At 41.2% G+C, this 16,480-nt stretch overlaps 1 protein-coding gene across 1 annotated transcript in view; it reads right to left on the bottom strand.

Moving 5' to 3' along the window:
- The window catches only part of zbtb16a (zinc finger and BTB domain containing 16a), a 99,631-nt gene that overhangs the window by 45,538 nt on the left and 37,613 nt on the right, over window positions 1–16,480 (bottom strand). The window contains exon 3 of the mRNA XM_058415122.1: window positions 9,782–9,879. Coding sequence (XP_058271105.1) covers window positions 9,782–9,879 — 98 coding nt within the window. The remainder of the gene's footprint in view (window positions 1–9,781; window positions 9,880–16,480) is intronic.

Raw genomic sequence — 16,480 nt, 5'->3', positions numbered from 1 at the left:
AGCCCCTGTGGAGGGAGAGGCAGACAGAAACAGATGGGTTTGAATGGGATATGCAGGATGGAGGCATTTATCACGCTACAGCACACACTCCGTCTTCAGAGTCTCCTCCCAGATAAAGGGCAGGTGAGGCTTTGGTGGAAAGATGTGCTGAAGGACTTCAACAGTGGTGTGTGCGTGTGTGTGTGTGTGTGTGTGTGTGTGTTGAGAATGGAACTGGCACAGCGGCTGCCAACGCATTCCTCTACTTATTTAAGCACCAGCGATGGATGACCCTCTTAATCGTAATCTAATAATCTCAATAATGTTGGAGATGCTGTTATGCCATTACATGCACACCATTAGGCATTTTTCCACTGAGGAGCCAAGAAAATTAGCCCAAGATATTAAACCCCAGGCTACAATTTCCATTATAGTGCCTTTGTCGCCAGTGTCAAAACCAGGACCAGACATGATACATTACATTCAAATGGCACTTTTTATGGCAGCAGACTTAGAAGGTAAAGTTTGCCATGCTGACTGTTTGACTGAAGATTCGGAAGTACAAAAAAAAGAAGAAGAAAAAAAAAAAAAAAGACATTCAGAATTCATCACATTTTATTTCACGGTTTCAATTTTCCCATTTCACCTCCTTCTGAACGTCCACTTCACGTGCTGTTTTAACTTTTACATCAGAACGGTCAGAAGATTTCATTCCTTCTCCAGAACAGCAGCTCTGACAGTAATTATAAATACAGATTTATATTAATGAACTCTACATAATACAGTTTTCTTTCCAAAGCTGATCAGATCTGTGCTTAGACATGCTACTGGCTTGTGATCAATAGCTGAAACCTTTTGAATCTTTGGCCAAGTTTGAAGGATCACATTATTTATCATGGCTTTAGACAAATGTCTGGCTTTACATTTGTATGAAGAATTCTTTCAGGTATTACTACTTGCATCCTACTTGTTTCCTACCACACCCCTACAGTTTGACAAACAGCCTGAAAATAGGCATAAATCGTCTACTTTAATGAAAACCAACACCCTCCACGCATGTCTGATAAAAAAAAACACAAAGACAAAAGCATTTACTGTAAGTGGATGGACAAGCTTTGAGAAATGGAAAGTGATATAATAAATCCATACAGTGTGGCAACCGACTCATCACGCCTGACAGAAAGGACTGGCCTTGCTGATGAAAGGAGTGTGGCCTTTAAAAAAAACACACACACACACACACACACACACACACACACACAAAAACAAATCCATACTGGCCACAGGCTCCTTTCCAATCTATTTTCTGCTCAGCTGGTTTTAAATGAAGTTATTATGACTCATTAAAATGCCCGCAAGCTTGTGGAAGTCGGCCAATTACAATTTAAATTTAGCCTCCCCTCACACCCGCCCCGTCCTCTCCAAATCCCCCTCTCATGCCTGCACCAACACACCACACGACTACAGCTCAACCACTGGCTTACAGCTGCCATCAAAGCCTCGATCTTTGGACGCGAGCGCAGCCTAATAAACAAACAAATCATCATTTTTTCCAGGGAGTCCGCCAAAGGAAGGAAAACCAGGAATCTGCACCACACTGCCTTAATTAATGTTGCTTAAAAACCCTGAGCTTTTCTCTCCGGACACTCGGATTAATCGTCAGCCTTTGTGAATCAGTTACAGGAGCTCGGTCTGGCTCTTATCTGGTCAGCCGAAGCCATCGAACAGGCTGTTGCGCCATCAAGGCTGACCCTAGATATGGTATAAAAGTACTTTCGTGGCTGCGTCCACTGTTTGTCCCCCTCATAAAACAATAAAAGGTCAGACAGTGGATAGCCTTAAGCACCTCTCCCAATGCTGCTGATGTCAAGGACCTTGACTCAGACTGAACACCTTTTAAACATCCAAATCATTTAAACCTTTTCTTATATCATCATCCTGAGAACAAGGGCATTGTTCTGATCCTTCAAGCAAGGAGTGGCACAGACGGAACAAATGTCTTCTCCCTTCCAGTCGCGCCTATGTGCCTTTTGCTTTATTTCTCAGCCTGCAAATGGCAAGTACACACGTGTGTGTGTGTGTGTGTGTGTGTTCTGCTGTCTCGCTCTCATTTTCCAGCAGAACAAATTAATCCGTGCCCTTCCAGCAACGCTCCCTCCTTTTTTTTTGACAGAGGCTGCTCAGAGGAGAAAAATGATGAAGCAAATCCAAAATTCAATTGCCTGTGTTCTGTTTTAGAAGGCACACAGTGTACTGTACAGACCATAAAACTCCCAAACAGCCTCCAGACGCTGCTGCAATCACCCTCCATCAAAACACTTTGTCTCGCATACAAAAATAAGACCCGGCATTGAGCTGAATACCAAATCAGCCCACCGGGGCACTTGCTACTTAGCAACCAAAAGGGATTTAAAGCTGCAATACCCGACAACAAAGGAAAAAGATCGGGATCTTTTACAGGGTATTTCGGCTGGTCCTACAGTTTATTCCACGGTTCTAATCAGAGATGTTAACAATACTACGATGGAAATGCGAAGAACTAAACAAACAAACAAACAACCAACCAACCAACCAACCCCTCCTCTCACAAACATTAGAAGGATCTCAATAAGAAAGAGCAAATTGAAAAACACTTAAAGTGATTATAATGTTGCACTCGAAACGTTGTGGGCTGGATTATATTTACAATCCTGCTCCACCAAACCGCAAATCAGATCTACGCTTAGACATGTTACTGGTGTGTCATCATTGGCAGAAATGGCAGTTTGGTTTATGAATTTAGGCCAAAGTGGAAAGATCCGTGCATTTTTGCAGAAATTAGTTCCGACATGCCGAGAAAAAGTGTTAAGAATAAAAAGTGCTCTCTGAATGAAGCTCTGGAGAAGGTGTTTTATTAACGAAGCATGACAAAAAAGGTTGTTATTAGGTTTCTACTGCACTATGAGATTTAGGTTTAAAAAAAACAGAAACACGTTTGTAGACGAGTGTTGGAGGGTTCGAAAGATGCTCGCTTTAGATTCTGCTCAGGGCGGATAGTCTGGAGGGTTCATTAAAGGCAGATAAGAGCATGGAGCAATACACCGTAGACAGCGAGTGATGTGCTCAATGATGGCAAACATCAAAGGCATCACCGGCAAATAGACAGCTTGTGTACAGCGGTTAGAGCCGGGCATTAGAACAGGGAACATGGGAGTCCATGGGAATAAATTCTTTTAAGCTTTTCGATGAGGGCCAAACTTGCTACCCAATTACAGCACCATTACCCCGACGCCTAATCATCTCTCCTCTCCTGGACCTCATAATGGAGGAGATTTATGCCTCGCATAATTCAGGCGTTGTTGTAAATGGGGGTTTAATGTACATCAACAGGTCAGGGGAAAGTATTATGGGTTTAAACCACCAGAGAGAAGTTAGGGCATGCGGCCAAACAGAAGCTCAGGCCATTTATCCACGCTGCCCGTCATCCCCCACTAATGCTCAGAGAAAAAGAGAAAGGGGAGGGAGGGAAGCGAGAGCGAGAGGGTGGGAGAAAGAGAGAGAGAGAGAAAGCAGGGGCTTTATCAGCTGCTCTAAAGAATTTACATGAGAGCACAGACCGCAGGGGCATTTTCCTATTTTTTTCTCCCAGCTTTATTTAGAGGCCTTTCTTCCAACCCTTTCGTCCCACCCCACGTGTACAGCTCTCTATTTTGGAATATGTGGTTTGGAAGCCAGTCAAGTTTCATTAATTTCTGGTTTGGGTACAGTATGTTCCTGGCCACACATCTGCGAGCGATCATAAATGCTCTGGAATGCTGGCAGAACATCCAGACCTGCCGGCAGTCGATGATGTCATCGCGCTGAGGGAAGATCTGGCGAGCGGCCAGACTGTGGGAGCACAGCACTCACTGGTTCTGACAGCGAGAGAGAAACAGAGAGAAAGAGAGAACGAGGGAGCGCATGAAGGAGATGGCTAGAATAGCGAGGCAGGGACACAGAATCTGAGGAAAATCCTCTTTTCCTCTCACTCGTTCCCTGCACTCCACACATGCCTCACATTTTTTTAAAGTCCTAAAGCTTTCGGCACGTATAACTTCCCCTTCCTTCCTTCCTTCCTTCCTTCATTTAACCTTCCTTCCTTCCTCTCACCCCAGCAGCAGGTGTCAGTCAGGTACACAGTGAGTTAATATTATTTCAGGGACATAACACTGCTCTGATATCCTGTAGCAGAAAAGATGAACCATGAAGCCAAAGCTCCAAATGTTTTGCATGGCTCTGATAATGGCACTTATCAGTATAACAATCATCAGTATATCAGTCATAACAACAACCACCAAAAAGCTAATACACCCCCTATTATTTATATCTATTCTGTTGTGCAGACATTTTATTTTAACTTTTAAGAGATCAATCCAATTCCAACACATTACATTACTGAGGATCTACAGCTCTGTAGCAATCCTGAGATTCAGACTGACAACCTTTTGTTTGGAAAGTCGGGTTCAAGCCACAGCACTGCCAAGCTGCCACTGTTGGGCCTCGAGCAAGGATCCTAACACTGTCAGCTCCAGGGGAGGGTATCATGGCTGACCCTGTGCTCTGACCCCAACTTCATAACAAGGGGATATGTGAAGAAACACAGTTCTATAAGTGACAAATAAAGGGTCCTTCTTCTTAACTACTGATTGACCAACATGCTTTCCGAAGCAGCAGAGAAACCCACAAACCATAGAACCTCAGAACTCTCTCTTTTCCGCTCTTAAGTGTTTGCTGATTTTCAGGAATTTGAGAGTTTGAATCCCAGCAGCTCTCTGGAAGTTGCAGCATAGTCATAGCTCAGAATTCCTCTTAAATCCGAGATTTTTTTCATGCGTCTTGAAAGAACGTTTCGGCCTTAGCCCTTTTAGGTTGTGATATATGAAAGGTAATACCTAGCCAGTGATCTATAGATTTGACTAAATGATTTAATTATGTCTATCTTGGTAGAAAACTTGGCAAAATGTAAAAAGGAAAGGTGATTTAATTGCAGAAAACCAGCCTCCCCGAGGTGCAGCTGCTGCAGCTCTAAACTAGGAAAGGTGGACGCTGGTGTGGACAGGTCTTCCTGTCTGAGGCCCAAAATCAGCCTTCTGAGTTAATGAAGTCAAGTGAGGTCCACCGGCTGGGCCCCTCAAGAGAATAGCATACAGACTTAATCAGCCTGAGCCAGACACTCTGGCCTGCTAATGAGAGTGTTCACACGGCCCCGTGAGATCGCGTCTGCACGCGTGTCTCGGTCTGGGCCCGGACGGTTCAATCCCGTCGCAGGTGATGAGGCAACAGGACCATTTTGCTTTGTTGGTGTCAGGTGCCAGTTGTGTCACTTCGAGTTGTTTGTCTGAAGGGTTGTTTAGGAAGGGCAGAAGTGAGACTGAGACAATGAACAGGTCGGGATGAAGGCTTTCAAGTTCAAGAAGGGAAAACAAAACACCACGGATCATGGTGAGTTCCATGGCTGTAATCCTTCCGTCAAGTGCTGCCTCTTGTCTCCAGAAAAAAAAGGGGGACCTAAATATAACTCTTCTCCAGGCTGATGTGACCCAAGTCTTCCACTGAGCTCTTTGAAGTCACAAGGGGAGCTCATATAACACTAATAGCCCAGCAACACTCCAAATGGCTGAGTCACTATTTTTTTTTTCATTGCTGCGTGCTCTCAGCCCCAGCTCCTGGACCATGTTGACCTTAAACTCAGGAGAAAACATTAGTGCACGCCATTCCATTATCAGACGCTCAGAGTGGCTTTGCTCCCCACCCATGATTTCCTGCTTGTCGTGCGAGATGTTGTCCACCACGGTCCTCCCTTCGTGCAAAACACTAGCACAAGCAATTCTCTGAATTGACACCATAACCACTGCTGTTGGACAACGATTAGAGAAAAAAAAAAGACAAAACACTGCTGGGGAAAAAAAAAAACTGGCACAAGGTTCACTGTACATACTGTACCCTCGGCAGTGGCAGACAGCCCACGCTGGCACCCTGCCACGTCTACAATAAAACAAACAGAGAGAGAGGGAGAGAGAGAGAGAGCATGCCTCAGCTGAGAGGAGAGTCGGAGGAAGGGGAGGGTGGAGGAGCGAGTTGAGGGATGACTGAAATGGTACACCACAATACACACTGCATGGCTAATATCATACCTCTTCACTTTCTTAGGGTTTCTGAAGCTAAAACGTGAACGAGGGAGGCTAAGCCACTTGCCTGTTGTCACTGATAAAAATCAAACCGCTCAAAACAGGAAGGATAAAAACAGAAAGTTTGCAATGGAGAAAAAGACAAAAAAAAAGAAATCAAAGAGCTTTGCTCCATCTCTGCTCCTCTGCCACCTCTCTGTCTATAAAAGTGCTTCGAATGAAAAGCTTGAGCTTTACACAAGAGTGAAGCTCTCAAGAGCCTCGCTGCTGCAAACAAACAAAAAAATATTTCAGGCTAGCGTTGCACGTCAACTAGCAGGCGATTGTCAAAACCTGTTTTTTTTGATGCACTAAAAATACTCTGTCTGGAATGCTCAGTTATTACAACTGTTGTGGGGAAGACTGGTTGTTCCTGCTCCCTCGTGAACATCTTGCAGAAATTAGTTCTCCAAACAAAGGCGCTGTTATCATCATCATCACAATTCTCCTCATGTCATTAGATTTCTAACCTCCAGTGAAGTGATAATTTATTGGCAAGGTATGCACAGAAGAGAAAAAGGTTTATTTTTCTACCAAATATAACCAAAAGGTAACCTCAGGTACAGCAGTGCTTCTTGATGTACCTTAATGATGCTCAACTAATTTATTCCTCTGACTGAAGCTACACACACTCAACAGCTTCTCTAAATTTCAATTATTTTTTTTTAAGCTTCCAAATATGACTCTCAGAGGTGACCTGTTGTACATCTAGTGCAAAAATATTCAAGTAACATTAGTGAAGTTCTGGCTTTATTGCTTAAGAGGCTGTTCTAAAAAAAAAAAAAAAAAGTGTTCTTATATTTATTACTACGATCTGATATTGTATCTGCTTTTTTCGACATGTCTAGTTCAACGGGCTGAAATACTTCACTAGGCCCGCATCTGGAGCCTTCTCACACCCTGTCTTACTGAGAGAACAGAGTGTGAGTAGCATGGATAACTACCTGGTGACTGACTGACTGACAGACAGACAGAGACAGACAGAGAGAGAGAGAGAGAGAGAGAGAGAGAGAGAGAGAGAGAGAGAAGAGAGTGAGAGAGAGAGGACCAGACACCTGCCTTGGGTGCTAAAGTGGACGTTTAGCTTCTGTCTGCACTAAAAATAAAGACTTAGCCAAGCTGAGAAGAGACTTTTCACTGTGCATATATATTTATATATAAAAAACTGGTGGATCCACTGAAGTGACCGTGGTGCAGCCACTAATTAATGTATTAAGTGCATATGTTGATACAGTAATACCTCACACATCCGCGAGGTTATGTTCCAGGACACATCGCAAATGACGAGGTTGCACTGATGTTCGGTGGAGTCACTAAAAATGCTAATACTGTACTGTAAATGCTTATTTTTAGAATTTAAACCCTAAATATGACCTCAATCATGCTCCCAAAACACTTTACTTTCATTTAAATTTAGCTTAATGCACTACTCTTAAAAAAGGAATAAATGTTTGATGTAAAAATAGAGCACAGTGTCGCCTGTATAAAAACCAAGGAAAAAATCAGAGATCACTTATTCACGGAATATATGTGCTTGTTGAACCGAGCAACAAAGCATCATAGCCATCAGCCAATCAGCATCTAGGTAAAACTGTTAATGCTCTGTTATTGGCTGATTCCAACCCTTCCAGCCAATAGCGTGTCGTATTGGTTGTACTGTACATAGGTGATATCGGCGATGTTCGATATCATTAAAATAACGTTTATATTTAATTTATATTTTGTTGATTTTACTTTTATATTCATATTACTAAATGAATAAACTACATTTTTCTTAATCATTTCGCATTAAAAAGCATGAAAATATATAAATGAAATTAGCCATAAATACTTCTGCAGGATTCTGCCAGGATTTCGCGGGTCTGCAAAAAATTTGCAGATGCAAATTAGTTAGGTTCCAATTAAAATTTCGCGGATCAGTGAAGTCGCAAATCGTGAGACGCGGATCTGCGAGGTATTACCATATACTGTATTGAGGAGACGAGACATTTCCATACCAACAGATAATATAAATATCTCATGGCCATGAGATAATATATTGATGTCCATTGAATGATATATTGAGGACATAAGGTAAAATTTCTGTGCCACAAGATTTAAAGGCTGTAATATAATATACTGTGGACAACAAGATAATTATAAGAAGTGATAATCATTAAGGACAGAAGAAAATATTTTAAAGCCATGAGATAATATATTGTGTACAGAAGATAATATTTAGAGGTGATAAATTAGATATCTCAATATTATGTGATGACCACAAGATACATATTTAAGTCATGATATACTTAAAATTGTATTAAGGGAGCATATACCAAATGTAACCTACTAAATCTGACCTAATTTTATTAATTTATGATCAAGAAAGATTAAAAAAAAAAGAAAAAAGACTGCTGCATCACTTCAGCGGCTCTGTAGAACTTTAGCTTTATCAAACTTTTTTTCAAATCCAAACTGCGCAATCCGATCCCCTGTCCAGTGTTAAAACTCTCAACGTGGCGACAAAGTGTACTTTTGTCTGCATAAGAGCACACTGACTGTGGGTCAGCATGGAACAGTGGATGAGATTGGAAACACTGCTTCCTTGTCTTTATTAGAGAGTCACTCATAAATGTCAGCACGAAGCGGGGTAGCCATCACGGGCGAAACGCTCGTCCGATATCTCCACAGTGTCGGGTATTGAACACGCATCTTGGGATTTGAGCAGCAGCTAAAATAAACATTAGATATTTCCTTACAGCGGCGTTCCTCGTGCTGAGCCGTGTGTGAATTGAATTGGGCGGCCCAGCGTGAAAGGCCATTCGTCTCCCTATTCGATGTGGTTTTCAAACATTCATGCAAAAAGTCAATTCTATCTCTCTATATTGAGATATTGACATTGGAAATACTGAATTAAGTGACATTAGCTCTTGTTTAATAGGGACAATGTGGGCCTGTGTAGTTTTACTAGCAGGTCTGATCTCATCTACATCCCTAATTACCATTCCAAAATCAATTACTTGATTAATGCGGTAGTTATTATCTCAGGTTCGAGGGGGTTCAATGTAGACCTTTACTCTGCTCTTCTGAGACTTGAAGATTTGGCTGCAGCGAGAGAAGATCCCATGGTGGAGAGGAGTCCCACAGCGTTTACAGACTCTATATAAACCAGATTCCTTTCGGACTGCAGGAGAGGACTTTACTCTCCTATAAAAAACCCTACCTCCCAGTAAAAAACCCCAGCAGTGCAAATAAGCCCCCATGATATAGGCAGGTTAGCACAATCAATAGCCTGTGTGTGTGTGCATTGAATTACACGACTGTTAGGCTAGCTGCTATCACACCGCTGCTGGCACACGCCTCGGTAACCATTTTCCAGCATCCTGTACCGCGTGAATGCGTGACGCATGAATGAATCCCACACACGTACCAGCGATGCAAATGAGCTGGGGTCTAGTCTGGTCTAACTATCTCCTCTATTTATGTACAGTCCTCCTTTTGTGGCATCCGTGCAAACACAAGCCTCTTGTGGCGATGTGCTATTTCCAGCTCTGTTTTCAGACGGGCGGAGCTATATTTGGCTGTGGATGTACAGACGGGGAGGCAGGCCCCTGCAGACGTGAGCGGGTGAGTGTTACCTGAGTGAGACAGCAAGTGCATCCTCAGGCGTAGGCTGTCTAGGAAGCGCTTGCCGCACAGCTCACAGCCGTAGGTCTTCATTCCGCTGTGCAGCTTCCTGCGGAGAGAGGCAAGGCAAAACAACATCAGCAACGGCTTCACTGTCAGCTCCGTTTATTTAACTCGCATAAAGACACGGCGTGCAACACCCGCAAGTACACAATGTACATGATTTGATTAGGGCGCTATTCTGTAAAGACAGAACAGTGTAATTTCACTGAGGAAATGAGACGAGAGGAGCTCAGGCAAGTCGGTGACAAAATGGTGCCATGAATGGGAGCAGTAAATTATTGGCCATCATGAGATAGAGAAAGCAAAACCATCCACTTTACACCTTAAAGGGTTCTTTGGTTTGTCTTTCAAAAAATATGAGAAATTTTTATAGAATGATTTAGATAGATCATTCATTACCCATTCAAAAAGCTGTGAGGGAACATGTCTTAAATTTTTGTAATTCTGACCACTAAAAGTGCATTTATATGGCGACTATAGGCACTGTAACCAAACCACAGTAATCTATACACTCTTATAAAACCCTTTAATGGTTCTTGTCAGGAATTCTAGACTCCTAACTACATTCTACTTTTTCTCTCTTCTCATAAAAAAGCTAAATCTAGAACCTGAGGGAACTTTTAACAGATCCAGATTTATGGCTGTTTTTTTTGTGTAGAATAAGTTACTGGTTTGAACACTGACAAAACTCTTTATCGTGACAGATCTTGGAGCTGGACCTCAATTTTGAAGAACTAAACTTGCTTTAATTTTTACTCTTTGAATTTCTCAAAATCCTGCCGTCTCAGGTTTTTCATAAACACTTATAAGCAAATTCCTATAAGCACTACACCATTAAAAAGGAAATATCTGTGATGTATTTTTGAAATTCAAACAAGACCTTGCAGTGACAGAGCAGTGAAAGCTCCACATAATGTCAAACAACACTGAGCACTCATCTTATGACTACATTTCTGTGAGACAGTTTTCCCAAGTAAAAGATGTAGGGAGTCATTTCCTCGACTCACGCCACATAAGGCTTGAGTGCCATTGTTCATTTATGTAGACCTTCAGAGTGAATGAAGGAGCTCTTTATGTGTACAGAAACATATAGATGGCCTTTAAGCCCAGAGATTGTGGATTTACTGCAGGGGCGGCAATTTTCATCCCTCTGGGGCAGTTTCTAACAAAACCCCATCCTCTTTAGATTGATGGTTAAAACACTGTATTTATACACAGGATGTTTTTCGGGTAGAAAACCTGCATTTCAGTGGATTAGTGGTCATGGGGCTGCAAAAAAGTTAAACACTCTCATACATAAATAAAATCAAAATAAAATAAATAAAATAAAATATTTTTGAAATTCTGTGTTGCTTCTGTCAGAACTGTAGCGCCATGGGATACTCAGGCAATAACATTATATTTAATTCTCAAATGAGAATTATTAAAAAGAGCGGTCATTCTACAGCAGCCTGGGTGGAGGAACAGTTGGTGATTCAGATGTCTCAGTACTCATCGATGTGATCATTCTGAACTCGGGTTAACTTCAATATTAACTTCGAATATTGAGAGATAATGTAAATGTGATGACTCCGTGAGTAAACAAACCTGAAAATAGGCTGATCTGATACAGAGAGAGATGTATGATTTTAATTCTGGCAAAATCCGGCCTTGAAAAATCCTCAAAATTTCTTGAAATTTACTTTTGCTGCAAGATCTCTGATCAATCATTTTTCATCTATGACTTCCTGCCTTGGTGTAAAATTCCCACTCAGTAAATAAGCTCTATATCAAAAGATTGTGCATATGAATAGAGATCTCAAATATCCCAAAAATCTTTGCATATGGCTGAAAGCTGACAGTAAAAGTGATGGGACTCTGTAAGCATTTGTTGGCAAGAAAATCAAGCAGATGATCAGAAACCAGACGCAAACATACAGAAAGACAAACTGAATCCTGAGCACAATGTGTGTCGTGTCAGACATCATGTCTTATGCTCACGGCATAAAACGTCAGAGGAAAATATTTAACATTCGATCCAATTTATTGTTCTGACTCATGGTACTCCAGCCTCTCTAACTGTCCAGAACCTGGCCTACTGAGCTAGCATGAGGATACGTTTTTGATGGATCACTTTTGTCACTCTGGATAAGGGTGTGTCCCAAATGGCGTAAATGGATATATGAACGTGGGTCACTTCAGTCTTTCAGGAACATATCACTGCCGATAGAGACAGATAGTATCAGTGCTGCTACATCTAACAACGTCCATTTTGTATTTTATGTTCCCGTGCTGTCAGAAATGACCAATCAGACGGCCTCAGTCGGGCAGTAAAACGATTTGGTTCTTGTTTTCTCAGCACTATGTTGCAGAGTTAATCCAAGGAGAGAGCAGATCCGACACCACCAGACACCTGCCGATATATCTAAGTGTTTAAAGGTAATTACGATTGCGGCAATTAGCATACCGGATTGACCCTTTGACCCGCGTGAGGATTAGCCTGAACCAGTGAACGTCCGTGTGTGTGGCTTTCTCAGCGAAGACAACAAAGAACGGCGTATCTGAATCTCTAACCGAGCTAATCATCAGACCCATTGCATCCTCACAAAGATAAGCCAAGCAAGAGTCAACACTGAGGGATTACCCAACCCAGGCCGGTTAAAGCCAAGTGACGACCCATAAAGGATATGATATTGAGCTTTGCCAGGTTAAACTGCTTTATTGGGTTTATTGTTTTATGGATGCTCTTGCTTAAGTGAGCTGCAGTGGAGCAACAGGCTGCACAAAGTAAGAATGCTGGCGATGCGTTACAAGTGGTGAGCCGAATTAGTTTTTATTAGCATACTTACAGCACGTGGTAATTGTTTCCAGAGTAGTAATTAGCTCATTGTTTGCACCTCGCTGCCAAAAGTATACGTGTTTAACAAGAACCAAAAGACAGGCATCTTCTCCTGTTTCTATTTATGCTGAGAGAATTTTATAACTCATAGCTACAACATGGGTTATTAGAATAAGCTAGAGTATTTTATATATATATATATATATATATATATATATATATATATATATATATATATATATATACACACAGATACACATTATTATATATATATATATATATATATATATATATATATATATATGTATATATATGTATATATATATATATATGTGTATATATATATATATATATATATATATATATATATATATATATATATATATATATATATATATATATATATACACACACACACATTATTATATATATATATATATATATATATATATATATATATATATATATATATATATATATATATACACATACACACATACATACACACACACACACACATATATATATATATATATAAATAAATGAAAGAAGACAGGCTGTAAGAGTTAATATAATATATATATATATATATATATTAAAAAAAAGGGTACAAAGTATAGGATGAGGAGTGAGAGGAGATTCAGATACAGAGTCGATAGGTCATGCTTTAAAAAAAGTGATCAGCAAAAAAGGGGTGCAATTATTTTTTGTAATGCTTGTGTTTTGGCAGTATAAGCTTAATGCCTACATTTCTAAAGGAAGTGGCAAAAAATGAATGAAAAACGGTTTTGGGCAGTGAGAAGAGAAAAGGGAAAAATGCGGTAAATAAACAAAAGAACGAAAGGAGAAAAAAAATCTGTAACGCGTCCAAAAATCCTGATGGCTGTCTTCTGGATGGGGATTGTGGAGACCCGACAAACAAAGGAAAGAATGAAGCAGCAGAGCCCTTTGGCAAGCTGTAAGTAATTAAAAAGGCCTGTAAACGCCTCCCAGGATAAAGGGCACTTCAAAAGGCAGGCGGGCGAGTGAACGAGTGCTGCACACAAAAACCCATGAAGAGTGGGGCTGGGAAAAGCCACGGGTCCGAGCACCTTTGGGTGCAAAGATGTGCAGCCTGAACACACAGTACAGTCCACAACGACTCACTTTACTGTCCTTACATTAGTCCAGAAAGTGCATCCTGATGCCGGATCCACTGAAGACCAGCACAACCGAAGGAGGAGATGACTTGCATTAGAAATAGAGTAGAAACTTGTAAAATTCTGCAGATCTTTATTGAGATCATGATGAAATGATTTGCCTGTTAATGAGATTTTTTCATGATTGCTTTAGCTTTAAATTGGGATGACCTGCAGACCTGGAGCTAGAGGTGGATGAAAAAAGGATATAGCTAAGGCCTGTGAACTCTACCTCTAGGTTGTATTTCCCGGACAACCAGAAGTGACCCCTGTTTATGAGAAAGACACACACACACACACACACACACACACACACACACTCGAATGTGTGAACTGTAGCAGCTCCATTTCCCCTCAGGTCTCTCCAACCAGCTGTGCTTTTAATTTGCTACAGAAACTGTAGATAGCTTGCTTGCTTGTGTGTGTGTGTGTGTGTGTGTGTGTGTGTGTGTGTATACAACAGTGTGTTCTTGCTAGATAAAGAGATGGCGAGCAGAACGACGAGTGCTTGAAAACAGACCGACTGTAGTCATTAAGGAAGCCGACATAAAACTCTCTCAAGCCATTTACTCAGTTAATAAGCGACTTTGTCCGACAGCGAGTTTTGACAACGGCAATAAATTTCAAATTTATGTCAACAAAACATATGCTGAACACCTCATTTCAGAGGCGGCGTGGCGTGCTGGCTCGTAAATCAGGGCCGCGTTTGAAACCCAAGTAGATTACGGGGGCTGTGTTATTGAGTTGTTGCAGCTCGGCCCATATAAATCTGAACTTTCTCGTTCTGGAGTAGACCCTGCGCTGTCCATCATTCCTGGGAGCTCCCTGTCACCAGGGCCTGCTCACTGCCTCCCAGCAGGACGGTGCTGTCGGAGACGCTCGGCTATTCTACCGCTCCGGCAGCCACGCACAAACACCGACCGGTCGGGAACACACCATTAAATATCAGATGGGACCGAATGACTTCGGCTCCCCTCAATAAAATCGTACCTCGAAAAAGGACCAAAACACCCCAACAAAAATTAACTGAGGGAGACAAAGCTGTATCTCTAAGCAACTATAAACCATGCTCCATTGTCCATCGTCTATCATGCTCTGCTGTGTCCTTTGTCCCTAACTGATCCTGACAACTAAAATTCTAGTCTTAAACACGGGATAATGAAACTGAGCTGAAAAACTTTTACAACATTTCACTACTAGGGATGATGGCGGTTGGGAGGTGGTTGGTTGGGGGGTATGGGCAAGTGGGGGGGCAAAAAGGCAGTGTCTGAGAACGGCAAAATCCGCAGTGTGCAGGCTGCCAGACTGGCCATTCAACAGCCTTCACAAGGTCCCGCTCACGCCTTTTAAAAAAGCATGTGGCTCTATGTGTGCAGTCGGATTATGGTATTTGTTAAAAGAAGTCCAACAATGCAGAGAGAGAGAGAGAGAGAGAGAGAGAGAGAGAGAGAGAGAGAGAGAGAGAGAGAGAGAGAGAGCGAGCAGGGGGGTGGGAGTATGGAGGTGTTGTGAGAGAGAGCAATCTGTCAGTTCATGGTGTTGTTGGCTCTTAATAGAGATCTCAGTCAGGTGTTGACACCATGCTGCCAAAACATTACCATAATGATGATTAATGCTAATTGACTTTTCTGTAGACACCCTCTTGAAGATGACCGCTCCACTGACCTTTTCCAATCAACAAAGTATGCATGTAAATGAAAAAGAAGAGAAATAAACAAATCAGTAAAATAATATCTGATGAAAACTGACCGCCTGCTAAAGGTACAGTATAAACCACTGGACCTCCAAACGCTGCATGCTAGAGTGGAGAGCAGAGCTGGAAACATCACCATATAATCTTCACATCATGAAGCCCTGTCACAGTGCGCTTCTCAGACACCGTGATGTCTGTGTACACTCTTAAGATCTTGATTCTTATTGGTTAGAACGTGTTCTGTCAGGAACTCTGGTTTATATTAACAAACCTGTTCAGAAGTTTCTTTTGGACACGTGACATACACGGACTGTTATTGTTGAGAAGTTTTCTATGAGGATCTTGTTATAGAAAGACAAGGAGTCTCCAGTGTCAGGGTTCTGTAAGAGTCAGAGGTAGTCTTGTGATGCAGGAAGACAGGTTTTTTGTTTTCTTGGCAACTTCACAAGCTGTTTTTTTTTTAAAGAGAGAAAAATCAGACGCTGTTAACAGAATGATGTTTCCAGCTGCTGTAATGTGAGTGATAACAGGAAGTGACTTGTTCTGTCTCAGAACATTAAACTTAACTATTAATGGATATAAATATAAGGAGTCATGCTCTGATAAAAAACACGTTATTAAACATGTTATGTTAACATTAAAAAAATGTTATGGAAATAATAATGTTCAGAAACTCCTCTTCGAATTCAAGCCAGTCATGCTCCAGTTGTTGATTTTTTTATAACAGCATGCTCCATTATGTTTAATTCTGTACATAACATAAAAAATACAACAAACTCTGGAAGCAGCTGATTTGATGAAGTATTGTACTGAATGTGTAAAACAGTAAAGGATAAAATAAATTATATATCCAATTGTTTGTCCACATTAAATTAAACATCACTGAACTTTTTTTATTTTAAATAAACAAAAATTCAGTTTTGCTTGCGTTATTAAACCTAAATATTGTGATCCATAT

The sequence above is a fragment of the Hemibagrus wyckioides genome, linkage group LG18 (assembly GCF_019097595.1).
Source record: "Hemibagrus wyckioides isolate EC202008001 linkage group LG18, SWU_Hwy_1.0, whole genome shotgun sequence".
NCBI lineage: Eukaryota > Metazoa > Chordata > Actinopteri > Siluriformes > Bagridae > Hemibagrus > Hemibagrus wyckioides.
Note: the sequence above shows the minus strand (reverse complement) of the source record. Positions and strands in the feature narration are given on the sequence as shown.